At 48.3% G+C, this 22,218-nt stretch overlaps 1 protein-coding gene across 1 annotated transcript; it reads left to right on the forward strand.

Moving 5' to 3' along the window:
* The first annotated feature begins 468 nt into the window (after positions 1-468).
* On the forward strand, positions 469-21,073 carry EFHD2 (EF-hand domain family member D2). The gene is made up of 4 exons (XM_072608951.1): positions 469-1,006; positions 14,611-14,758; positions 16,426-16,560; positions 18,983-21,073. The coding sequence occupies exons 1-4, from the start codon at positions 684-686 to the stop codon at positions 19,115-19,117; spliced, it is 741 nt and encodes a 246-aa protein (XP_072465052.1). The 5' UTR covers positions 469-683; the 3' UTR covers positions 19,118-21,073.
* Positions 21,074-22,218: the final 1,145 nt, after the last annotated feature.

Below are 22,218 nucleotides of genomic sequence, written 5' to 3' on the forward strand. Positions count from 1 at the left end.
TGGAAGGCTGCTCGGGAGAATAGGGGTGGGGACTGCGGAGGGGGAGTCTTATCCCTCTCCCCCATTTCCCCTCACTACCCCAAGTCCAACTGTCCAGTTCAGCAGACTCAACTTGGATAGTGTCTCCAATTTGCCTTGGGGGATGGGAGGGATTTGGAGAAGGAAGGTTTGGAACCCAAAACCTGGCTCCCAAAGACACCTTCGTAAAGCCCTGGCAGGGAGGTCAGCGCCCTCGAAACCTCAGCGCGGCCACGGAATAAATAAATGATAGCTATTTAAATACAGAAAGCATCCCTCCTAGCGACCCTCCCGAGCAGCCACCTCGGTGGGGCGGGGAAGAGGGAGGAATGGGGCGGGGGGCGCCGGCTCGCTGCGCAGCCCCAAGTCCCACCTTAAGAGGCGGTGCTTGGCTCGGGGGAGAGTCAGGAAGAGGAAGAGGCTAGGGAGCGGAGCGGGAGTCGGAGTGAACGAGCGGGAGAGCCTGCGAGCTAGCGAGCGAGCCCGCGGCGGAGCGGAGCGGCCAGTCCCGCAGCGCAGCAGAGAGAGCAGCTCCGCGCCGCGCAGCAGCCGCCCGCGCAGCCGTGCCCAGCGCAGCAGCCGCAGCGCCAGCCAGCCGTGCCCAGCCCAGCCGTGCCCAGCCCAGCAGCGTAGCGCGGCGCGGCGCGGCCAGACCCCCGGCCACAATGGCCACCGACGAGCTGGCCACCAAGCTGAACCGGCGGCTGCAGATCGAGGACGGCGGAGAGGGCTCTGATCACGAGCCGGGGCAGGAGCAGCTGCCGCAGCCCGGGCTCAATGGGGCCGCGGCCGGGGCAGGGCCCGACGAACTCGGGGATCCGCTGGCCAGCGCGGACTGCGAGCTCAGCGCCAAGCTACAGCGGCGCGCGGACCTCAACCAGGGCATCGGCGAGCCCATGTCCCCCAGCCGGAGGGTCTTCAACCCCTACACCGAGTTTAAGGAGTTCTCCAGGAAGCAGATCAAGGACATGGAGAAGATGTTTAAGCAGTGAGTGTGTCCCTTGGCCCCACTACCCCTCTCCTCCAACTCACGCGCCGGGATCAGGTGTCTTCTCCCCCCACCCCCCAGGCCTTCTTAGGATCATAGGATCAAAACTTGAAGCCCCCTTAGGGTCATCTAGTCCAGGCCTTTTCTTTTACAAATAGAGAAACTGAGGCCCAGGCTTCCTCAAGGTCCTCAATTTCTTTCTCATCCCCCACCCCCCAAACCGTGCCTTCAAACTCTGCAGTTCTGTGGCCATTCTATATGCGCCGCACCCTCCCCCCCCAACCCCATTTCCAGGCACATCTATCCCTGCAGTTCTAAAACATAGAAACCTTCCTCCTGGGCTCTGGAATGAACTGGCCCCATTCTCTAGTCTAAACCCTCTCTAGGATATGATTCCTCAGTCCTATCTCCAGACCCTAGTCCTTGCTTTTTACGTGAGGATAACACCCAAGACCCCTCTCTCGGGATAGTAAAGGCTGAGACCCCTTCGGCTCAAATCTCTTGCCCTGGCTGTATCCCATCCCCTTAGCTACCTTTCTCCTACTCTCCCCTATCCCTTGTTCAGGCCTTGGCTACTGAGACTTTTAGAAAAACAGGCTAAAGCCAAAGAAAGTTCCCAGGGAATAGTAAAGCCTGCTGGAGGAGGTCCTGGCTAGAGGCTGTCCCCATGGGCCCTGGGGATGAGAAGGGCAAATGGCTTCCAGGAACGTTGACTCCAAATGATGGAATGGCTCCGATGATTGAACTGTGGCCCAGAAATCTTGGGGTGGAGTGGGGGGAGAGATCTCAGGAAGGAAGGGGGGGGGGGGTTGTTAGAGAGGAATTTGAGTAACTCGGAGGCTAAGAGCCTCCAATCTAGGCTCTGAGTATGGTCAGCTCAAGGAAGTGCTGCAGTGAGGTTGACACTGTCTCTGTGCCAGGAGCAGGATGGGGGCAGCCCATCCGAGAGACTGTCTCTGTTAGTTAGCTGCCAGCCTGGTCAGAAATCCAGACTCACAGTAACAACAGGACTGGATTCTGTTCTGGTTCTGCAAATATTCTTCCTCCAGCTCTCCCACCCCCACTCCCCAATTTTGTAACTTGTCTCTTCTGCTTTTCTCTCCTGATACTGAAACTTTGACTCCACAATGAGACTGTGTGGTATAGTAGGAGCACCAGAGACCTGGCTCTGCCCACATTGAGTTGGAGACCTCAGAACCCTGGCTTTGCCAATACCTATCTCAGGGGTGGGGAACCTGTCACTTCAAAGCTACATGTATCCTAACTGGTTGACCTTGGACAACTTATCTTTCCTCTGGGACCTGCTTTCAAATCCCAGCCCCACCTTTGATTAAGCTAGTGCTTTGTGACCTTGGGCAAGTCATTGGCCTTCTGGTGGGACACTGTAAAGTAAGAAGGTCTGATCCAGATGATTGCTAAGATCCTCTTTCAGCTCTAAATCCTATGATCCCAGGATTCAGCCCCAGACTAGAAGAAAAGAGTTTGATCTCATTCCAGCCTTAGGAATCTCTCTAGGATAAGTTTCTTCCTCTTCTCCCCCCTAGTCTCAGAAGATAGTTTCAAGGTAAACTAAGACTTAGAGGACCTTCAGGAGCTATTGAACCCAGCTTTCCCTATCCTTAAGGTTCCATGGTGGCAGGAAAGATGAGTGCATGTGTGTGTTTTCCATTGGGTGAATTTGGGGATTAGGAGTCAGGGAGGGGACTGGTGAGAGCTTTTCAGTCATGTCTGACTCTTCGTGAACCCATTTGGAATTTTCTTGGCAAAGATATAGGAGTGGTATGCCATTTACTCCTCCAGCTCACTTTACAAAAGAGAAAACTGAGGCAAATAGAGTAAAATGACTTGCTAATAAGTATTGAGGCCAGATTTGAACTAAGGAAAATACAATCTTCCTGACTCCAGGTATAACAGTCTATCTACTGTGCCACCTAGCTGCCCACCAGGGGAATGATTCCCAAACTTTTTCTGCCCAGACCTCTATTAGAATATATAGAATCTATGGCTACCCCTTCTCTCAGGTTTCCCCTGAGAGTTCAAGAAGCATTTCCCAGGAGTCTACAGACCTTTGGTTGTCTGATTCCATGTCCCTAAATAGTGCCCTGGGTTTAGAGTTGTCAAAGGACCTGAGTCATACGGTGTTGCCCACCTTGACCTTGGACAAGTCTCTGGATCTCAGCCTTCTCTGTAAGATGAGGGGGGTCTAGATGAACTCCAAGGTCCTCTTTCCACTCTAAATGCTATGCTCCCATGATCCCTTACAGCTTCACAGCTAATTTGCCCCATTTCAAGTCCTACAACCAATGCCACAAAGCCCTGACCTAAATCTTTCCAAAGTTCCTCCCTTTCTGCCCTTCCCTTCCTGTTCTGACCCTGAAGGACACCCCCCCACACCCCCCAGGAAACTTCCAACCTTTATATCTCCATCTAGAAAGCCCCCATCTACAGGACATAATTGCAATAGAATGGAAACTTCCCCAGTCTCCAGCTGGGTGGAATTGACAGGCCCTGCAGGGTCCCCAGTTGGGGGAGGAAATGTTTGGAGCCGGGGCCTTCTAGGGAATCAGCCACAGACTCATCTTGGGCTCTGGCACAAGCAGGTTTAGTATTCAAGGGAACAAGGCTCTACTGTGCCAGCCCCAGACCAGCCGTCCCCAGGCTGTTGAGCAGCAACCAACCAGCTCCTGCTAAAGACAAAACCCCATTCTGCTCCTGACACTGAGGCCCAGGCTGCTGTGCCAGGGGGCCCAGTGAGCTCCCAGGACCCAGTTCGAATACTCTCCAATTCCTTCCACTGACTCCACCCAGGACGGAAAAGATCCAGCCCCCTCAACCTGCACCACACCCTCAGCTCCCTAATTTGAGGGGATGAGAACAAGTTTTAGAGGTAGGAAATGTAAGTCTACCACCTTCTGGGGCTCAGTCTCATCTTTTCAATAAGGAAGTAAGACTGAACTCCCTCCCAGCTCTGACAGTCTCTGTTCTACATGTCCCCCTAGCCCCTTCTTCCCTAGCTCACACATTCTCTTTTTTAAAGACCTCTCAGTTCTGTCTCTTCTGATACATAGGGGCCTTTCCCCAGGCAGATCTGCCTTGTTAGTTCAGGGTAGACAAATCAAGAGAACCCCTAGATTGTCTCCTTTTGGAAAATTTTCCTCCTCCCCTGGGCCATGCCAGACAGCCTCCTATTGTCTGTCACCTGATTTTTCCTGAGGTGATCGATTTCACAAGGCCATAATGGGATGGAAAGAGCTTTTGGAAACCTCTTGACCTCTCTATTTCATCTCAAAATCACTTTCTTCCATCTTCCTACCCTGTTTATGAATTATCCAGGTTTTCCCTTATAACTCTCCTCTGATAAGAGAAATGAGCTTGGCCTAGAAGAAGGGAAAAGGTGGAATCTGGAGGGTCGACACCCCTCCCCTAGAGTGTCTGGAGGCTCGACACCCCTCCCCTAGAGTGTCTGGGGTCCCTCAACCCATTCAGGTAGGGCCCTGAATGGTGTAAAGTGAGACCAGCAGTGGCAAGTGTGTAATTCTGCCCCTGGATTTGCGGTCAGAGGCCAGTGTCCCACTTTCTTATCTCAACCCAACCCTACATCTGTCCCTGGCCCTTTGGTGGCCAACTAATCCCCTTCCCTTTTCTCTAGCCAAGCCTTCTTTCCTTTCACAAGCTCTTGAGGTCCCTGCCATCACTCAGTAGATGACCAGCCCAGTTGTAGCTGCCCCTTTCAGGTAGCTTCCTCAGCCCCATACCACCTCTTATTATGAATAGTTCCCATTCTATAGTGCTACTTTGGGGTTTTGCAGCTGGTTTTAAGTCCAGTGTACCCCTGTGGGCTAGGAAATGCAAGTATCATTGTCTCTGAGGAAACTGAGGCCCAGAGTCATCTAGCTAGCCAAGGTAAATATCAGAGTTGGGATCTGAACCCAGGCATGTCCCATGGGATGGTTTCATCCCACTGTCCTGTGCTCCTCCTTCCCCCATTCTTCCCCTTCTGCCCAGCGCCTTTTAGTCTTCAAACTTCTCCATATTTTCCTAGGGGCCATCTTTTTTTCTCTACCCAAACAAGGTCTTCCTTGGGGAAGCAGTGGGATATTATGGACATTCCCTGCGTGTGTCTCTCCCTCCATTGGAGCAGTCAATGCTGCATGGGCCCCCAACCAGCCCATGGGGATTAAGGACAGCGATAACTCTTCCGGGAGTCATGTAAAAAGTTAACAGTATAACTTCTCTAGAAGAGCATCATCAGAGGCAAGAGGAAGGGTCAGAGTTCCTAAGGCCACAGTAGTTCAGCACCCTTCGGACGGTATCAGCCATCTCCCATCTCCCATCACCTCCCCAAATACCTTCTGTGGCCCATAGCACAAAACCAGGAGAACCTTTGTGTGGAGCAGATAATGAATTAAATTCTGCTGGAGTGTCTGTAGAAGGGGTGTGTGTGTGTGTGTGTGTGTGTGTGTGTGTGTGTGTGTGTGTGTGCGTGCGCGTGCGTGTGTGCGCGTGCGCGCGCACAACTGAGCGCTTCCAGCTGAGGTGGGCTCTAAGAAAGGAAGGTCTTTCCTCATCTCTCCAGTGGGTGCAGGAGATTTTCTCCTGCTCTCAGTGCATTCACATCTTTTGACCTCTGCCTCTGCCATATCCACCTTTATTTGACTTCAGCCTTGTCTCCTGGGCTGGCCAGACCTGTGGTTCTGGCCCTGTTTTCTACCTTCCTCTTTTCCCTCCTGCTTGTTTCTTGTGGCCTGGTGCTCTTCTCCATTTTTTGTTATATAACGAATGGCATTATGGGAGGCCAGAACTGGAAGACCCTCAGACCATAGAATGTCAGCTCCTGGGAGGGCCCTTAGAACACAGGATGTCAGAGCTGGGAGGGCCCTTAGAACACAGGATGTCAGAGCTGGGAGGACCCTTAGAACATAGGGTGTCAGAGCTGGGAGGGCCCTTAGAACACAGACTGGCAGAACTGGAAGAACCTAAAATATAAAAAAGTCAAAGCTAGAAAGAAGCTCAGTACACACAATGCCAGAGCTGAAAGAGACCTTAGAACACAGACTATAAGAACTGGACTGAAGTTGAGGGGATAATTCAAGCTGGGGAACACCTTAGAGATCATCTAGTCCAATTCTCATTTTAGAGCTGAGGAAACTGAGGCCCAGAATTGTGGAATGATTGCTCTTAGATCCCATAGTAAAAACAAGCCTCTTTCCCCTCCCCCCTTGCTAGTTCCAAGGCCTTACAGGGCAGGGTCCAGCAAGTCTGGGCCTGAATTTCTAAAGCCACAACTCTCCTGCAGCAGGGGAAGAGGAAGTGGTTTCTTGGGGGCCTGCCCCAGCTCAAGGAAGTCAGGCCATGTGGCCGTTTGCTTGCTTAGCACAGGCCAGCCCCTCGCAGCACAAGGAACTCATCAAATGAGAGAACAGACAGTTCCCCAACATCCAGGCACAACCAGATATCCCTGAGCCCTCATGGAACTGTGTACTTGGGCCTAGCCCTGATACTTAACCCGTGAAGTTGACAGCTAGGGGGCACTAGGCCTGGAGTCAGGAAGAACGGAGTTCAAATTTAGCCTTAAATACTTCCTAGCTGTGTGATCCTGGACAAGTCACTTGACTTCTTTTAGCCTTCTCTGTAAAATGAAGGAGGTTGGCCTAGGAGTCTTCTGAGGCCCCTTTGAGCTCTAACTGCAGGTCTAGGGAGTGATGTAGAAAATCAAGACTGGGAAAGAAGCTAAGAGACTTTTCCCAGCATCACACATGTGATCTGGAAACCATAAAAAGTAGGTTCCAACTCCAAGGCCATTTTTTTCCTTACTGGCTTTATTTTAGGGTCTGACCAGAGTAGTATATAGAACTCACCTTATTATTCCTTGTTTCTTTCTTAAATTACTTCCAACACAATGATGGAGGGCTCAGAAATCATCCTCAAACACATTACTCTGTTTTTTTTCTTGGAGACAATCAGAGTTAAAGGACTTGGCCAGGGTCACACAACTGGAAAGTGTCAGAGGCCGTATTTGAACTCAAGTCCTCCTGATTTGAGGGCTGGTGCTCTATCCGCTGTGCTATGTAGACATCCTTTCTTGCACATATTTTAAAAGGCTTCAGCTAGCCTTACCCCCAGTGCTTAGCTCATGCATGTGGCCACCCTGAACATACCTTTGTCTCAGCCCTGACCTATCCTTGTGACCATAGCCACAAAAGAAGGGAGAACAAGCTGGGAGAAGAAAATTGAAGGGACTGCAAGAGAGAGATGTTGTTCTCTCCCCAAACACACCCACATATATCAGTGAGTGACAGGGCTAAGCCAGAGCTAAATCTAAGAACCCTGGCCCTGACCCTGAACTTGGCCAATTGACTGACATCTCTGCCTGGGCCACTGATCCCTCTTGTGCTCATCTGAATCACCAGTAATATCAGGCTCCACCAATAGGAGGACAAAGTGTACAGAACACAGAGGGCGAGATGTCCGCTCTCTTCTTCCTTTCTCAGACCTCATACTAAGTATCATGTTCAGTTCCGGATGTCACATTGTAGTAGTGACGTTGATAAATTGGAGCACATCCAGAGAAAGGTGAGCAGGATGGTGAAGGGCCTTGAGGTTCTGTCCTACAAGCATTAAGTGAAGGAACTGGGGATGTTGACCCTGGAAAAGAGAACAATACTTGGCGAAGGACCTGACAGGTCTCTTCAAATATTCGATGAACTGTCTAATGGACTAGGAATCAGATTTTTGCCTCTTGGTCCCAAAGGGTAGATTCAGGAGTATTGGGGGGTAAGAGGAAGGATAAGGGAAGGATGCAGAGAAGCAAATTTCAGTTTAACATAAGGAAAAACTACAGAAACTTCCTGATAATAAGGGCTGTCCAAAGTGGAATAAACTGCTTTTGAAGGTGATTGGTTTCCCTCCCTTTGGAGGCATTCAGTCAAAGATGAAATAGACTCATTTCAGGTATCAGCTACGAAGGACCAACCTCCCTCATTTTACAGGAAACTTGAGGCAGAGGTTAAGTGACCTGTACCAGGTCACACAGCTAGTGAGTATCTGTGGAAGAATTTGAACCCAGGTCTTCCTGATTCCAGAGCAAGTGCCCTTTGTAGAGGTGATTATTATACAGGTAGAGGTTGCAATAAGTATGCCCTTAAGTCCCTTGGAGCTCTGAGACTGAGTCTGTGACTCACCAGTATGTCCCCAGGAAGTTATAAAAACTTTCCCCCACCCTGCCCTGACTGATTCAGTGACAGATCTGATATCAAAATTCATCCAATGTAGCTGACTTAGAGGAAGTGGTGAGTGATTGGGCAATCCCCACATGAGTCCTGCTGTGGGGGTGGGGGGTAGGAATAGGTATGTTCACTGCTGGGGAATCTTTCTGCCTCTGAATGCTAGTCCTTAAGGATGGAGGCTGTTTCTTTTTTGTCTTTCTATCTATAGCACCCAGCACTGTGCTTGAAACATAGTAGGACCTCAGTAAATTCTTGTTGAGTGGATGAATGAATGAATGGTGGGAAGAATTCTAGACCCAACTCTGAATTTCTACTATTCCAGTAGATAATAATAAAGATAATAATTTTATCTTTCCAGTTATGATGTTATATTAAGGGACAGACTTTCCTGTAACCATAGCCAATTCACCACGGGGCCTCAGTTTTCTCCATCTGGGAAGTGGTATGGGAGAACCTTGAGTTTTGCAAGGGCATTACTAGCTGTAAGGTGAACCTAGCCTTGGGCCAGGGTGGAAGGAGAGGGAAGGCTCCAAGTCACGGGATGTGAGTGAGTCACAAACTCAGGAGGCCAACCCCAATGGAGAGAATGGTTATAGCAGGTGGAAAATAAACCTTATCTCCTTGCTAAAGCCACCAGCCTTCCACAGCCAAGCAGCCCTGGGCCCCTGAGCACCCCTCCGAAACACACACACCCCTCCGCCTGGGACCTCAGTGCAAACAGCATGTATGGAGAAGTTGTGTGGGAGGGGAGAGGGAGGAGGAGGGGACTTCGCCTGAATGGAAAGGATACATGTGCCATGTGTGAGCAGTTCCAACAGGGGCCAGGGGGGAAGGGATTGATTTTGTCAGTGGGCATCCGGGCCTCTGCAGCTGCTGAGTCTTTCCCTAGATGAGCTATTCAGAGAGAGGCAGGCAGGAATCTAGGCATGATGCCAGGGTCTCCAGGCTCTTAGCAATTGATAAAGGTGCTGAGCCTCAATCCTGGATGCTCTGTTGCCAAGCAAGACCAGGGATGGATTGGCCCATCAAACAGGCAGTGTTGAGGGCCCCCATGTCTCCGCCTTCCCCCTCTCTACAAGTGAATGAGCCTCCAATCCCTTCACTGGAGTAGGAGGGGGATGGGAAGAAAGAACCAGGAGAAATGAGAAAACCTTGCCAGAGGTTTCTGTGTATGACGTTGGAAAGGTCATTTCCTTATGCTGGGCATCAGTTTCCTCATCTTGAAAATGAAAGGGTTTGCCTAGGTCCCTTCCAACCCCAAAATTCTGTGTTCTAAGGGTCCTCACAGCTCTGACATCCTGTTCCAAGGGCCCTCCCAGCTCTGACGTTCCTTGTTCTAAGGGTCCTCCCAGCTCTAACATTCCCTGTTCTAAAGGCCCTCCCAGCTCTGACATTCTGTGCTCTAAGCACTCTCCTGGCTCTGAGATTCTCAGATATTCAACTTCCAGTCACATGAAGAAAGTTATCGAGCCACATATGACCAAGTCACCCACCTCTCTGGAGAGCTGGGGAACAGAATGGAATGAAACCATCTCTGAAACTACAGTACAAATACAGTGCCTTAAACTACCTTGGGAAGGCTTATCATCTGCATTTCCACTCCTCCCCTCTTTTTCCCCCCCGCAACTAATCTGCCCCTGGTTCCCCAGCTATCCCAGCTCCCTTTTCCCTCCCTCTTACTGGGAAGGTACAGGATTGACTGGAGTCAGAGGCAGAACATGGGGGTGAAAAAGAACTTGCTGCTTCTCCCAGATGAGCAAGTGTTTGAAATGGCTTGTCAAGAAGCCAGCTGTGTTCGCGCCTTCAGAATTGCTGCTTGCTGACGTTTGGGCTGGCAGAAGTCATCCTGCTGAGCAGAGACTCAGAGAACTGGGAGGGAGAGCTTGGTTATCCCCAGAAGGCACTAGCTTGGACTGAGGGAAAGGAAATGAGAGCCTAAGGAGCCCAGAGAAAAAAGGAGTCAGTGGCCACTGGGGACCTCTGACCCATCACAGGCCAGATCTTAGGGTAGAGGGTCCATAGACTCAGACCCACTGCTCTTTTCTCCCTCTGCCTGAGATGGATCCAAGTCTCCTCGGTGTTACCCTGGGCATAGACCCCACAGATCTCAGGGGCAGTCCAACCCTAGCTCAGCCATGGACTCATAGCATACCAATTACTGTTTTTCAGTTGTGTCCAAATCTTTGAACCTCATTTGGGGTTTTCTTGGCAGAGATACTGGAGCAGTTTGCCATTTCCTTCTCTAGCTCATTTTATACATGAGGAAACTGAGGCAAAGAGGGTGAAGTGACTTGCCCCAGGGTGACACAGTCTGAGGCTGGATTTGAACTCAGGAAGAATGAGTCTTCCTAACTCCAGATTCAGCTCTCTGTGCAATATGGCACCACTTAGCTGCCCTGGGGCTGATGAGAACAGACAGTCTCTTCTGGTGATGAACAACTCACAGCTCACATTTCTCTAGTGCTCAAAGTTTTACACAACCATTCTAGTTCATTCAATAGATATTAAGCACCTCTTCGGGGCTAAGCATTGTAGGCAGTGAGCATGTAAAGATAAAAATGAAACAATTGCTTTCTGAAAAGAGTTGATACTCTGTTGTCTGTTACAATCATCCTGTGAGTTACAAAGTATCATCTGCATTTTACCAATAAGAGGCTTGAGGCTGTAACTTAAGAGTCACATAGCTAATGTTAGATTCAAGACCCAAGCCAAGGTTCCAGCCATATGATCCACATGATAGGATCATGGCTTTTAAAGTCAGAAGGGACCTTAGGTCACCTAACTGAACCTTCCTGTTTTACTGATGAAAGAAGTACCAGAGGGTGTCACATGGAGGATCTCAGCCTTTGTCCTCTGACTCCTGCACATTCTTCACCGGCTTCCGGTGGAAGCTTCCGGCTCCATTCAGTTCTCCAAACAATTCTTGAGTACCTACTAAGTGCAAAACACTGAGCTATAAACAAGGGACACAAATACAAGCTTTGGCCTTCTGACATTGGCTGGTCATAAAAATCTGTGCCACCTTTAGCTCTGCTGGGCTTTAAGGGGCCAGCCTCCCACTCCATCTCCTGGTTTTCAGGCACATAAAAGATCGATTTCGCTGGCAGCCCCTGCTGTTGGCATCGCTGGCCCATCTGTGGCCTGCTCCAAGATTTTCTGTTCTCTAATCATGTCTGTCAGGCCGTTCGACCTGTGGGCAGGGCCCTTGGGGACTTAGAGTGAAACCACAGAGCAATTGATTCGAAGCTTATTGACTTTGAGCTGCTTACGGCTGGCCCTGGCAGGAGACCTGCAGAGACTTCAGTGATCCAAGTGGCCCGTATTCCCTCCTCTGGACCCTGCTCCAGAGCAGCTAATGAAATGGTGCTCTTGTGGTCCCAGAGTCACAGAATCACACAACATTCATATAGAGATAATCGTTGTAAAATGCTTAGTGGCACATAGTAGGCACTATATAAATGCTTATTCTCTCCCCCCTCCAATTCGTACTTAAAGTGAACATAGAACGCAGGATGTCAGAACTGGGAGGGCCCTTAGAACACAGAATGTCAGAGCTGGGAGAGCCCTTAGAACACAGGATGTCAGAGCTGGGAGGGAACTAGAACAAAGAATTCTAGGACAAGAAGGGACTGTAGAAATGAGAATATCAGCTTAGGTTTAGAGATCGTCTGGTCTCACTCCCCCTGTGTGTCTTGCCTGCCCTGAGAGTGTTTAAGGACAAGATAAATAGACAGTGGACTGGGTGATTTCAGAATTGTCCTTCACTGAGGCAGAGAAATGACCTGGAAGAGCTCTTTAAGCCCATTGAATATAGAATTAGAAGGGATATGACACATCATCTAGTCTGGTCCCCTCATTTTACAGATGAGGAAACTGAGGCTCTCAGAAGTCATATGATTTGCTCAAGGTTGTCCATCTCTGCCAGTTTCATTCTTACCAAATTGCCTCCCCCAGTAGTTTAGTTATTTCTGGCATTTCCTCTTCTAAACATAGACTTCTAGAGAGACTGGGAGGCCAATGAGGAATAGACCCTCAGAACTTCTGGTTTTCTGACCAGCTTAAGTCTTAGAACCTTCTAACACCCTTTACCACATCCTCTCTCCCATCCCTCCAGCAGATCTGCTCATAGAGATGTGTTCACATTTTGCTTCCTCAGCAGCTCCTATCACCCACTACCCCCTGCAGGAAGCCCTTCTCTGTCTCCTCTCTCTGTCTCTCTCCTCTCCAGATATCTAAGGCCTTGGTGATGTACCCCTACTTCAGTGATGAATTCTCTGCCCTATTCCAAGGCCTCTTCAGATGATCGATTTGAGAGGTGATATCGACTTTATAGAAACCTTGCCCCTGCCCTTCCACTTGGGATTACAGTACTTGTTGCCAAAAGTGACTTTAAAGGTTAGGAAACACATCCAGAGGGGGAGAAGGGCCATCCAGATGGCAAGAAGGAGAAGGTTCAAACTCAGATCCTTGACTCTAAGTCCATATTCTTTCTCTTACACCCACTTGCTGATAGACAGAAGTATCTACACAAGCTTGCTCTGTCTGCCAAATGGAGGCACAGTTAGAGAGTTTAAGGGAGTGGCCCCTGATTTACAACAGGCTGGCCCCCTGCCCGCATTCCTCCCCAACTCACTCCAAATAGCTCACCCAGGAAATCACTCAGCAGCCAGAGCAGAGGGCTGGATGTCCAGGAATAAAATCAGCTGCTCCTTGGGTCAGTTCCTTCAGGCTCCATGAACCTCAGATTCCTACTCTGTACTATGACGGAATTTGGTCTAGTTGGTCTTTTAGGGCACTTCTATCCCTGGCATTCTGTGTCCTAAGGGCCCTCTCAGCTCTGACATCCTATGTCCTTCATTCTATAACTGTTGGGCTACTCCAACTGCCTGCATCCTATCTATGGTAGCAAGTGTACAAAGTGTCCTATCTCCCCATGCCTGGAAGTTCCCCTTGCTGAAGCCCCCAAGCTTTTCCAGAATAGCAGCTATTATCATTTGCCCAGCCCTAGCCCTGGGAGGGGTTTGCCTGCCTGATAAGCAAGAGGCCTCTGTACATCTTAGCCAGCCTGTGTCCCTACCCACTATGTAATGTGCCCTTGTTGGCCCCTGCTCATAACCCCAGCACAGCTGCAGGAAGGGTCGTGGAAACCTGAGAGGTTGGCCTCTTCTGAGGAGTGTCTGTTTCCCAAATGCCTTTTGGGAGATCACCAGCAGAGAGTGCCCTAAATACGCCTTCCCTTCTGGAGCAGAGCGGCAGGGACCAGCTTCTATGGAGCAGCTGTGGTACCGATTGGAAGAAGGGGGACTTAGCCTGCAGAAAGAATTATTATTTCAGCAGAAAAGAATTGATCTGCCCAACACTGGCAGTGTTCACATTAGTTCAGCAGTCTTGTAGACCCTATTATTGTACCCCTACTATGTGCCAGGTGCCGGGCTGGAGACTAGGGATACAAAGACAGAAACAGAACATCTCCTGCCTCAAGGATCTTACATTCTGCAAGAGGGACATAGCATCTTTCTGGTGGGATCATTCTATCAGCAGAGGCTAGAAAGTAGGGCCCTGTACAGGTATGGGGATTGTACTGGAAATGGGCCAGGTAAGGAATTGCTGAGAATCCTGGGAAAGGAGATGGACACTGGGTGGGTCCCCAGGACTCTGGGATCTTCATCCCTCCTCCTCATAAACTGCCCCTCCCCTCTTATCTTCAAGGTCAGTTCTCTTGTCTCCTTAGCTTAGAGACTGTGGACTGTCATGGAAGGTGGGCTGACTGTCAGAACACCTTTGTTGTTGACCTCAGGAAATTAATTCTCAAGTGCCTGAATTCTGTTTGCTTGTCTGTACAGTGAGGAGATTGGATCTGATGATCTCCAAGTTCCTTCCAGCTCTGACACTCTGTGTTCTCAATTCTGCGTTCTCAGAACTTTTTCAGTTCTAATATTCTTGATTGCTTTAAGGCACTTTCTAGCTCTGGTATTCCATGTTCTAAAGTCCCTCCAAGCTCCATTATTCTATGTTCTAATGTTGTGACAGTTTTGACATCCTATTCTATGATTCCTCTCCGCTGTGACATCCTATTCTCCTTCTGACATCCTGTGTTCCAAGGGCCCTCCCAGCTCTGACATCCTGGGTTCCAAGGGCCCTCCCAGCTCTGACATCCTGGGTTCCAAGGGCCCTCCCAGCTCTGACATCCTGTGTTCTAAGGGCCCTCCCAGCTCTCAGCTCATGTTACTTGTGTAATATTTTTGATGTTCAGGGTGGACATTGTCTCCAGTGTTTGCCCTAATCCACAGAGGTCCTATGATTAGCTGACCAGCACCTGGTTAAGAGCATTAGCCAATGGAGTTGTTCTCACTCCCCCTCTGCTGTTCTCACCTCCAGGTATGACGCTGGCCGAGACGGCTTCATTGACCTGATGGAACTGAAGCTGATGATGGAGAAGCTCGAAGCCCCTCAGACACATCTGGGTCTAAAAAACATGATTAAAGAAGTAGATGAAGATCTTGACAACAAGCTGAGCTTCCGGGAGGTGGGTGGGCAGCCAGCTGTGTCTGTCATTGGCATTGAGGAAGAGCAGAGCCTTCTTTCAAAGTCAGGACGTAGGGACCTCCCAGTGCTTGGGCCTCTGCCCTCATGGCATAACGATGGCTAGCTTTGGTTCACCAGAAGCAGGGGTCACATAATGAAGCTGTGGGAGAGGGTACCCTGACCCTTGGCCTCAGCTTACTCACCAATAAAATGGACTGATAAACTTAGCTGACTCTGTAGGCTCCATAGAGCTTGAGAAACATCTTGTTTTAGGTTCCTTGATTAGATTGTAAGCTTCCTAGTGGATGGTAAGCTTGTCATGGACTGGGTGATCTGTTAAATCAGAATTTTAATATTCTCCCTCTATGCAGAATGCAATATCCAGACATGAGCATTTAGGTGTTTCAATTCATTTATTCATTCATTGAACAGGTATTTACTGAGCACCTACTGTGTATGTGCCCAACCCTGGGTACTGTGGGAGAATACAACGATATGTAAAATACCCTCCCTGACCTCATGTTTCTTACAGTCTTTTTGGGAAGACAAGGCTCAGATACATGAGAATAATTCCTTCACTTAAATTAAACAAACATGTATTAAGTACCTGCTGTTTGTAGGGGGATTTGTGCCAGGTCTATAAAAACAAAGAGCTTACACTTTATTGAGTTCAGGGGGTGAGAAGCAGGGTAGAGATATATTGTATATGAACAAGAGTGGCATCATGGGACAGTGGAAAGCCCTGGCTAAGGAGTCTCAGGACCTGCATTCAAATCTAGCCTCAGTCATTTAGTAGCAATGTGACCTTCGCAAATCCCTGTACTTCTCTGGGACTGTTTCCTTATCTGCAAAGTGATAGGATTAAACTAAATGATGACCAAGTACCTGTAGTAAATACATTGCTAAAAGTGGAGAAGACTTGGGTTCAAGTCCCACCTCACATACTTAGCCATGTGACCCTTCGGAGAATAAACTAGTTAACTTCCCTGGACCTCAGAGTTCTGCTGTGTCAAATGAGAAGGTTGCGTTAGATGACTTCTAAGGTCTCTTCTAGCTCTAGATCTATGACCCTGTGAACCTGGAATTCAGAGCTGGAAGCTCCTCTAAAACAGGGAATGTCAGAGCTCAGAGGGCCCTTAGAACATAGAAGGTCAGAGCTGGGAGGGTTCTTAGAACACTGAATGACAGAGCTGGGAGGGTCCTTAGAACACAGAATGACAGAGCTGGGAGGGTCCTTAGAAAACAGAATGTCAGAGCTGAGAGGGCTCTCAGAACAGGAAATGTCAACACTGGGAGGGGCCTTAGAACATAGGCTATGAGAGTTGAGAAGGACCTTAGGAAAGAGAATGTCAGACATTTTACAAGTGGGGAAACTCTCATTTGATGAGTGTGGAAACTGAGATTTGGATATCAGTGTCTTGTTCAGAGTCACATAGTTAAGTTAGTGACCCAGCAGGGCCCAGGCCCCAGGTCCATAGAGGTCCTGTGTAGGGAGCCATCCTTCTCCCCTGAGAGAGATTCACAGACTCCAGGGAGTTCCAGCTTCAGACATGATGGTTTTTCCCTGTTTGAGGATCCCTGAGCTAAAGAGGGTGGGCTGTGGGTGTGGGACTGCAGCCCCAGGATCTGAGGCTTCCTTATAGCCTGAACTTTCTTCTTTCCTTACAGTTTCTCCTGATTTTCCGGAAATCAGCAGCAGGGGAGCTGCAGGAAGACAGTGGACTTCATGTTCTCGCCCAGCGCTCTGAAATTGATGTCTCAACAGAAGGTGTTAAAGGAGCCAAGAACTTTTTTGAGGCCAAAGTAAGGAAAACAGAAGGGTTTTCGAAGCTTGATGCTCCCAGCAGAGCTGTGGCAGCTTCCTTCATGGAACTGTGGCCTCTGTGGAGTTTTCTCTCCTGGGTTGGCTGCCCCCTTCCCCACTGAGGCATCAGAAACTCTGCCATGAGACAGAGGCCACTGAAAGTCCCTAATTTTAGGCCCACCATGCCAAGCCATCTACCCTCTCTGTCATCTCTTCCCTCTCTTCTCCCTTGGCTTCCATCACAACTAAATGAATTCCTTCCTCAGTTTCTCCACTTCCATCACCCTTTGCTGACTCCCTCACTGCAAACACTCACAAAAACATACTTTTGTCCCCCCTCCATAAGTCCCACTCATTGTCATGGAAAGAGGACTTTCTTTGGAATCAGTTTCCCTGAGTCCAAATCAAGGTTGTATGATTTGCTAGTTTTATGACCTTTAGAAAATCACATGTTCCCTCAAAGCCTCAGTTTCCTTCTCTCTAAAATGAGGGGCCCCTTCCAGGGGTAATAAGTAGGATAGAAGGCAGTGTGGTCTGGTGGAGAGAGCATTGGACTCTAGAGTCAGAAGCCCAGGATTGGATTTCCAGCTCTGATACTTATGAGCTGTGAGACCCTAGTCAAGTCATTTCATTTCTAAACTTCAGGTTTTCCCATTTATAAATGAGTGTGATAGTAGTATTTCATTACCTGTCTTCCAGGGCTGTGATGAGGAAAGTGTTTCACAGACTAAGTTAGGAACCTATAAGGGACTATTCACAACTCTATCCTCCCACTCCAGACACCAAAGGGGAACATAGGTGGGAAGGTCTAAACTTTGTTGTTTTGAATGACCCAATGCTATAAGAAGTCTGTACCATGCCTCAGGGGGCTCCAAACCCAATGGGAGGCAGAGTAACAGTACCAGGTAAAAAAAAAAAAAGCAAGCATCCCCCCTACTCTCATTCATGAAGCCTTCCAAAAGAGTTGATGGGAGAGAGAGGAGAGCAAACTCTTAGCTGATGCTTGCCACCATATGCCCAGAGGGTGTCTATATAAGGTTTATAAAGCCCTTTCCTTACAACAACCCTGTGATTTAGGCAGTGTAAGTCCATCAGTCAGTAAGCACCTACTATGTGCCAGGCATTGATGATACAAAGAAAAGCAAAAGACAGCTCCTGCCCTCAAGGAACTTACAATGGAATGGAGGAAAACAAGAAATTAATAGGAAATAATTAAAAGTGGGAAGGCACCAAAAGAGGGGTTGAGAAAGGCTTCTTCTAGAAGACAGGCATTGAGCTGGGACTTGAAGGAAGCCAGGGAACCTGGGAGGCAGAGATAAGGAGGGAGAGCATTTCAGCCATGGGCAAGAGCCAGGGAAAGGGCCTGAGCCAAGCAGGAGAAGAAGCGGAGAGGCCAGCATCACTGGGTCTCAGAGCATAGATTGGGGAATGGTAGGAGGCAGCTAGATTAGAAAAAGCTTTGAAGGTCAAACAGTATTTTGTATTTGCTCCTGGAGGTGATAGGAAGACATTACATGGTCAGACCTGGATAGTAGTATTACCATTTTACAGATGGGGAAACCAAGTCCAGGAAAGTAATGTCACTCTCCCAGGGTCACACAGTTAGCTAAATGTCGGAGCTGGGGTTTGAACCCAGATCTCTTCTGATTCCAAATCTAGTATTCTTTCCTCTGTATGTGATAGAAACTGACCAGTGATGCATATATAGATAGTAGACAAATGGATGGAGAGATAGATAATTAGATTCACAGGCAGTAAGAAAAGTAGAAAGACAGAAGGATGGATACATAGATTGATAGAAGCATGGATACATAGATAAGTACATAGATGAATGGATAAACTAGATAGACAGACAGATAGACAGACAGGTAGGTAGATAGATAGATAGATAGATAGATAGATAGATAGATAGATAGATAGATAGATAGATAGATAGATAGATAGATAGATAGATAGATAGATAGATAGATGGATGGATAGATAGATAGATGAATGGATAAGCTGGATGGATGGATGGATGGATGGACAGATGGATGGATGGACAGATGGATGGACGGACGGACGGATGGATGGATGGATGGATGGATGGATGAACTAGATAGGCAGAAGGATGAATGGAGAGAGAGTTAGGCAGAAGGTTAGACAGATAAAGACAGAGTTAGATGAATAGTGCTTATTATGTTTAGCACTGTGCTAAATACTAAATGCAAACAAACAAGACAAACTGTGCCTTCAGAATTATATTCTAATACAACCCATAAGAGGAACTGGAAAACAGGAAGGAGGACAGAGATAAAAAGAGCAAAGAGGAAGGGGAATGTAGAGGGTGGGAAGGCTGCAGGGTCATCCCCACAAACCTTCCCCTTCTTTTTTTCCTACTGGCCCAAACCTTGCCTCCCTGATCACCTGGTTCACTTCTAGGTCCAAGCAATCAATGTCTCCAGCAAGTTTGAGGAAGAGATTAAGGCCGAGCAGGAGGAACGGAAACGACAGGCAGAGGAGCAGAAGCAGAGAAAAGCAGCCTTCAAGGAGCTGCAGTCAGCTTTCAAGCAGTGAGCCCAGAGGCAGCAGGGCACGGCCTGGCCACCCCTTCCATGCCGTTGCCCCACCGGAGGCTCCAAGGAACGCTCTCAAGGATAGGCCAAGTAGCTCATGGTTGAATGGACCAATTCTAAGAGCTGTTGCCTGTGAATGATGAGCCCACCTGGGCCTCAACCCAACCTCCCAAGTCCTGCCTGTTAGCTCTTCCCATGATCCCCTAACAGATACAGCCATTACCACCGGCATTCTCACCTCTGAGCTCTGCCCACTCCAGGAAACCCCCTTGGGATGCTAGTCCTGCCTTCCAGTCTCCTAGGCCCTCAGGACTCCCCTGCAGCTCCCAGTGCATGGGCTTTACCAGTCAGGGAACAGTCCCTTAAGAACACACCCTTTTAGACCAGGTGTGGGCACAGACTTCCCCTCCTTTCTCTATTCTCCCACCCTCTTTCTTCCTCCTTTGCCCTCATTTTGCTATTCCTTCTCCAACCCTTGCCAACTCTGCCAGCCCCACATGGGACTCTCAGGGTTCACAAAGATCATCAGCCCCCTGCTCTGAGGCCAGTTACCATCTCTTAAATGTAAGAGGGAAAAAGACTTAGCAATCATTCACCAAGAGGTCAGAGATCAGAGAAGGCAGACTAACTAGATAGGTGAAACATAAGATCAATGCTCCAAAGCTGGAAGGGACTTCAGAGGGCATCCAGTCAGACACACAACCCCCCCCCCCATTTACAGATGGGGAAACTGAAGCCCAGGGAAAGCTGTCACTTGCCCAATGTCTCCCCAGGATTTCTTGAAAAGACTCCATTCTTTACCCCCAGATCTGGCAAAACAGCTTTGAAGCTCCATGGTGGTGGTTCAAACCAAGTTACAGACACCGAGCATCCCAGGCTCTTGTATCCAGCCTAGGTTGAGGAAGGTAGGAGAGCAGCTGTATCAGGCTACCTCACTGGGTCCACTTTCTACCAGGAAGTCATCTTATGGGATGTCTAAGGGCACAGGTGGGCACAGTGGGGCAGAAACACCCAGCTCTCAAGGGTCTCGGTGGGGAACAAGAATTCTGGAAGGCTTAATAAACAAACCAGGGGAAGTTTGGGCTGGGGTGAGGGAAATGCATGGGGGAAGGGGATTGAGATCAGGAGGAATGGACCAGTCCCCAAAGAAGGGAGAGAAAATATATCCCAATTCTCCAGGCAGCATCCAAAAAGTGCTTTTAGGTGTATTTGCATGCACTGTGACATTGATGAGCCAAAGGGTCGGCTTCAGCCCCTGGGTTCTGCCCTTTCTCCTTTCACAGTTCAGACCCCTCCACCTGTTCATTCGTCTGTCCCTCCGTTCACATAAATGTGTGGTGCAGTGTCCAACTGGACATTATATTCACTGTCTTGCCAGCAGGTTGATTTTAGTGATTGAGACAAGCCTCATTGTGTACACCAGGCTAGGAAAGCATGAGAACCCCTGGCCTGATTCCTCTGTGATTCCCCCCAAACCTCATGGCCTGAGCGACAACCAGTGGTGGCCTTGCTTCCTGAATGTTGTTGTGTTTTCTGTCAATGTGATTTCTTAATGCTGTGACGGGTCGTCAGTCGCCTAGCCGAAACAGACAAACCAGCCCACTACTGCGCCACTGAAATTATGCAACCTCTCTGTGTCTCTCGGGACGATGTCACCGCTTTCTACACTCAATACCCTTTATTTTAGTAACTCTCAGAAGATCATACAAAGCTCACTGTTGAACTTTCAGAGGTTTTATTTTGGTATAAATAATTTGCAGAAATCAGAGATACTAATGAAGCAGGAACCGGGGATCCCGGTGGTGTTTCCTTAGCGGAAGTCTTTGTACAGATGACTATAATTTTTTTTTTTTGCTTTTGAATTTGTTTTTCCCCCTTTAAAAAAAAAAACTACTTCATTCAGTGGAACAGTTATTTTTTTTAACTAAAATACGATAAAAACCATTCTATATTTTTATGTGTGTGGTGTCCTTGGTGCTTGGGGGCTGTACTGTACAATAGGGGAACAAGGGTTCCCAGAGACCAGACATTTATTAGTGTTGGAAAAAGAGTTGAAGTCACAAAGGGCAGGGTGGTCAGAGTCCCCTACCTAGCCTCCTGTAGCCAGTCTATAGTGTGTGGATTCAGAGAAATAAAATCTTAAAATGAGAATGTCAGAGCTGAGAGGACACTTAGAAAATATATCAGAGCAGTTAGGGACTTGAGGACATATAAAATTTTAGAATGAGAATGTCAGTGCTGAGAGGGAGCTGAGGAAATATGTCAGAATAGTTAGGGACTTTAGAATATCAAATGGAAGACCTGGGAGAGTTCTAAGAACACAATGTCAGCTACAGGAACCTTATGTTAGATCATCTAACTCAGCCATCCTCCAAGTTTTTGGTCTCAGGGTCTCATTACACATTACAAGTCTGACTCTTCATGACCTCATTGGGGGTTTTCTTGGCAGAGATACTGGAGTGGTTTGCCATTTCCTTCTCCAGCTCATTTTACAGATAAGGAAACTGAGGCAAACAGGGTTAAGTGACTTGCCCAGGGTCACACAGCTAATAAGTGCCTGAGGCCAGATCTGAACTCAGGAAGATGAGTCTTCCTGACAACAGGCCCAGTGCTCTATCCACTGCACCTTCTAACTGGCCTTAAAGTGAGGCTGGTGACTTTGCACTGCTCTCCCTTACTCAGATCCAATTCAGTTGCAAGTCATGTCATCATCTCCCCGACGTCATGTTCTTGTAACGCTATTAAGAATTACTGAGGACACCAAAGAGCTATTGTTTATGTGGGCTATATGTAGTGAGGTTTACCATATTAGAAGTTAAAACATCTAAAAATCATCTAAAAATAAAAAACCCACTACATGTTAAATAACTTTTTAAAAAATTAAAAATAACTTCCAAAGCAAAAAACCCTGCCCAGATCAAGAGTCCAGCAAAGGTCAACTTTAAAAATTACTAAATTAATTCAACCCCCTTATTATGCAAATGAGGAAACAGGCTCAAAGATATAAAATCACCATTGTTTTTATAAGATTCACACTATTTCATTTCCTGGATGGTCAGAAATGCTAACGAAATGTACAGTGGGCTAGGGGGCAATTTCAGA

This window comes from Notamacropus eugenii, chromosome 5, assembly GCF_028372415.1.
Source record: "Notamacropus eugenii isolate mMacEug1 chromosome 5, mMacEug1.pri_v2, whole genome shotgun sequence".
NCBI lineage: Eukaryota > Metazoa > Chordata > Mammalia > Diprotodontia > Macropodidae > Notamacropus > Notamacropus eugenii.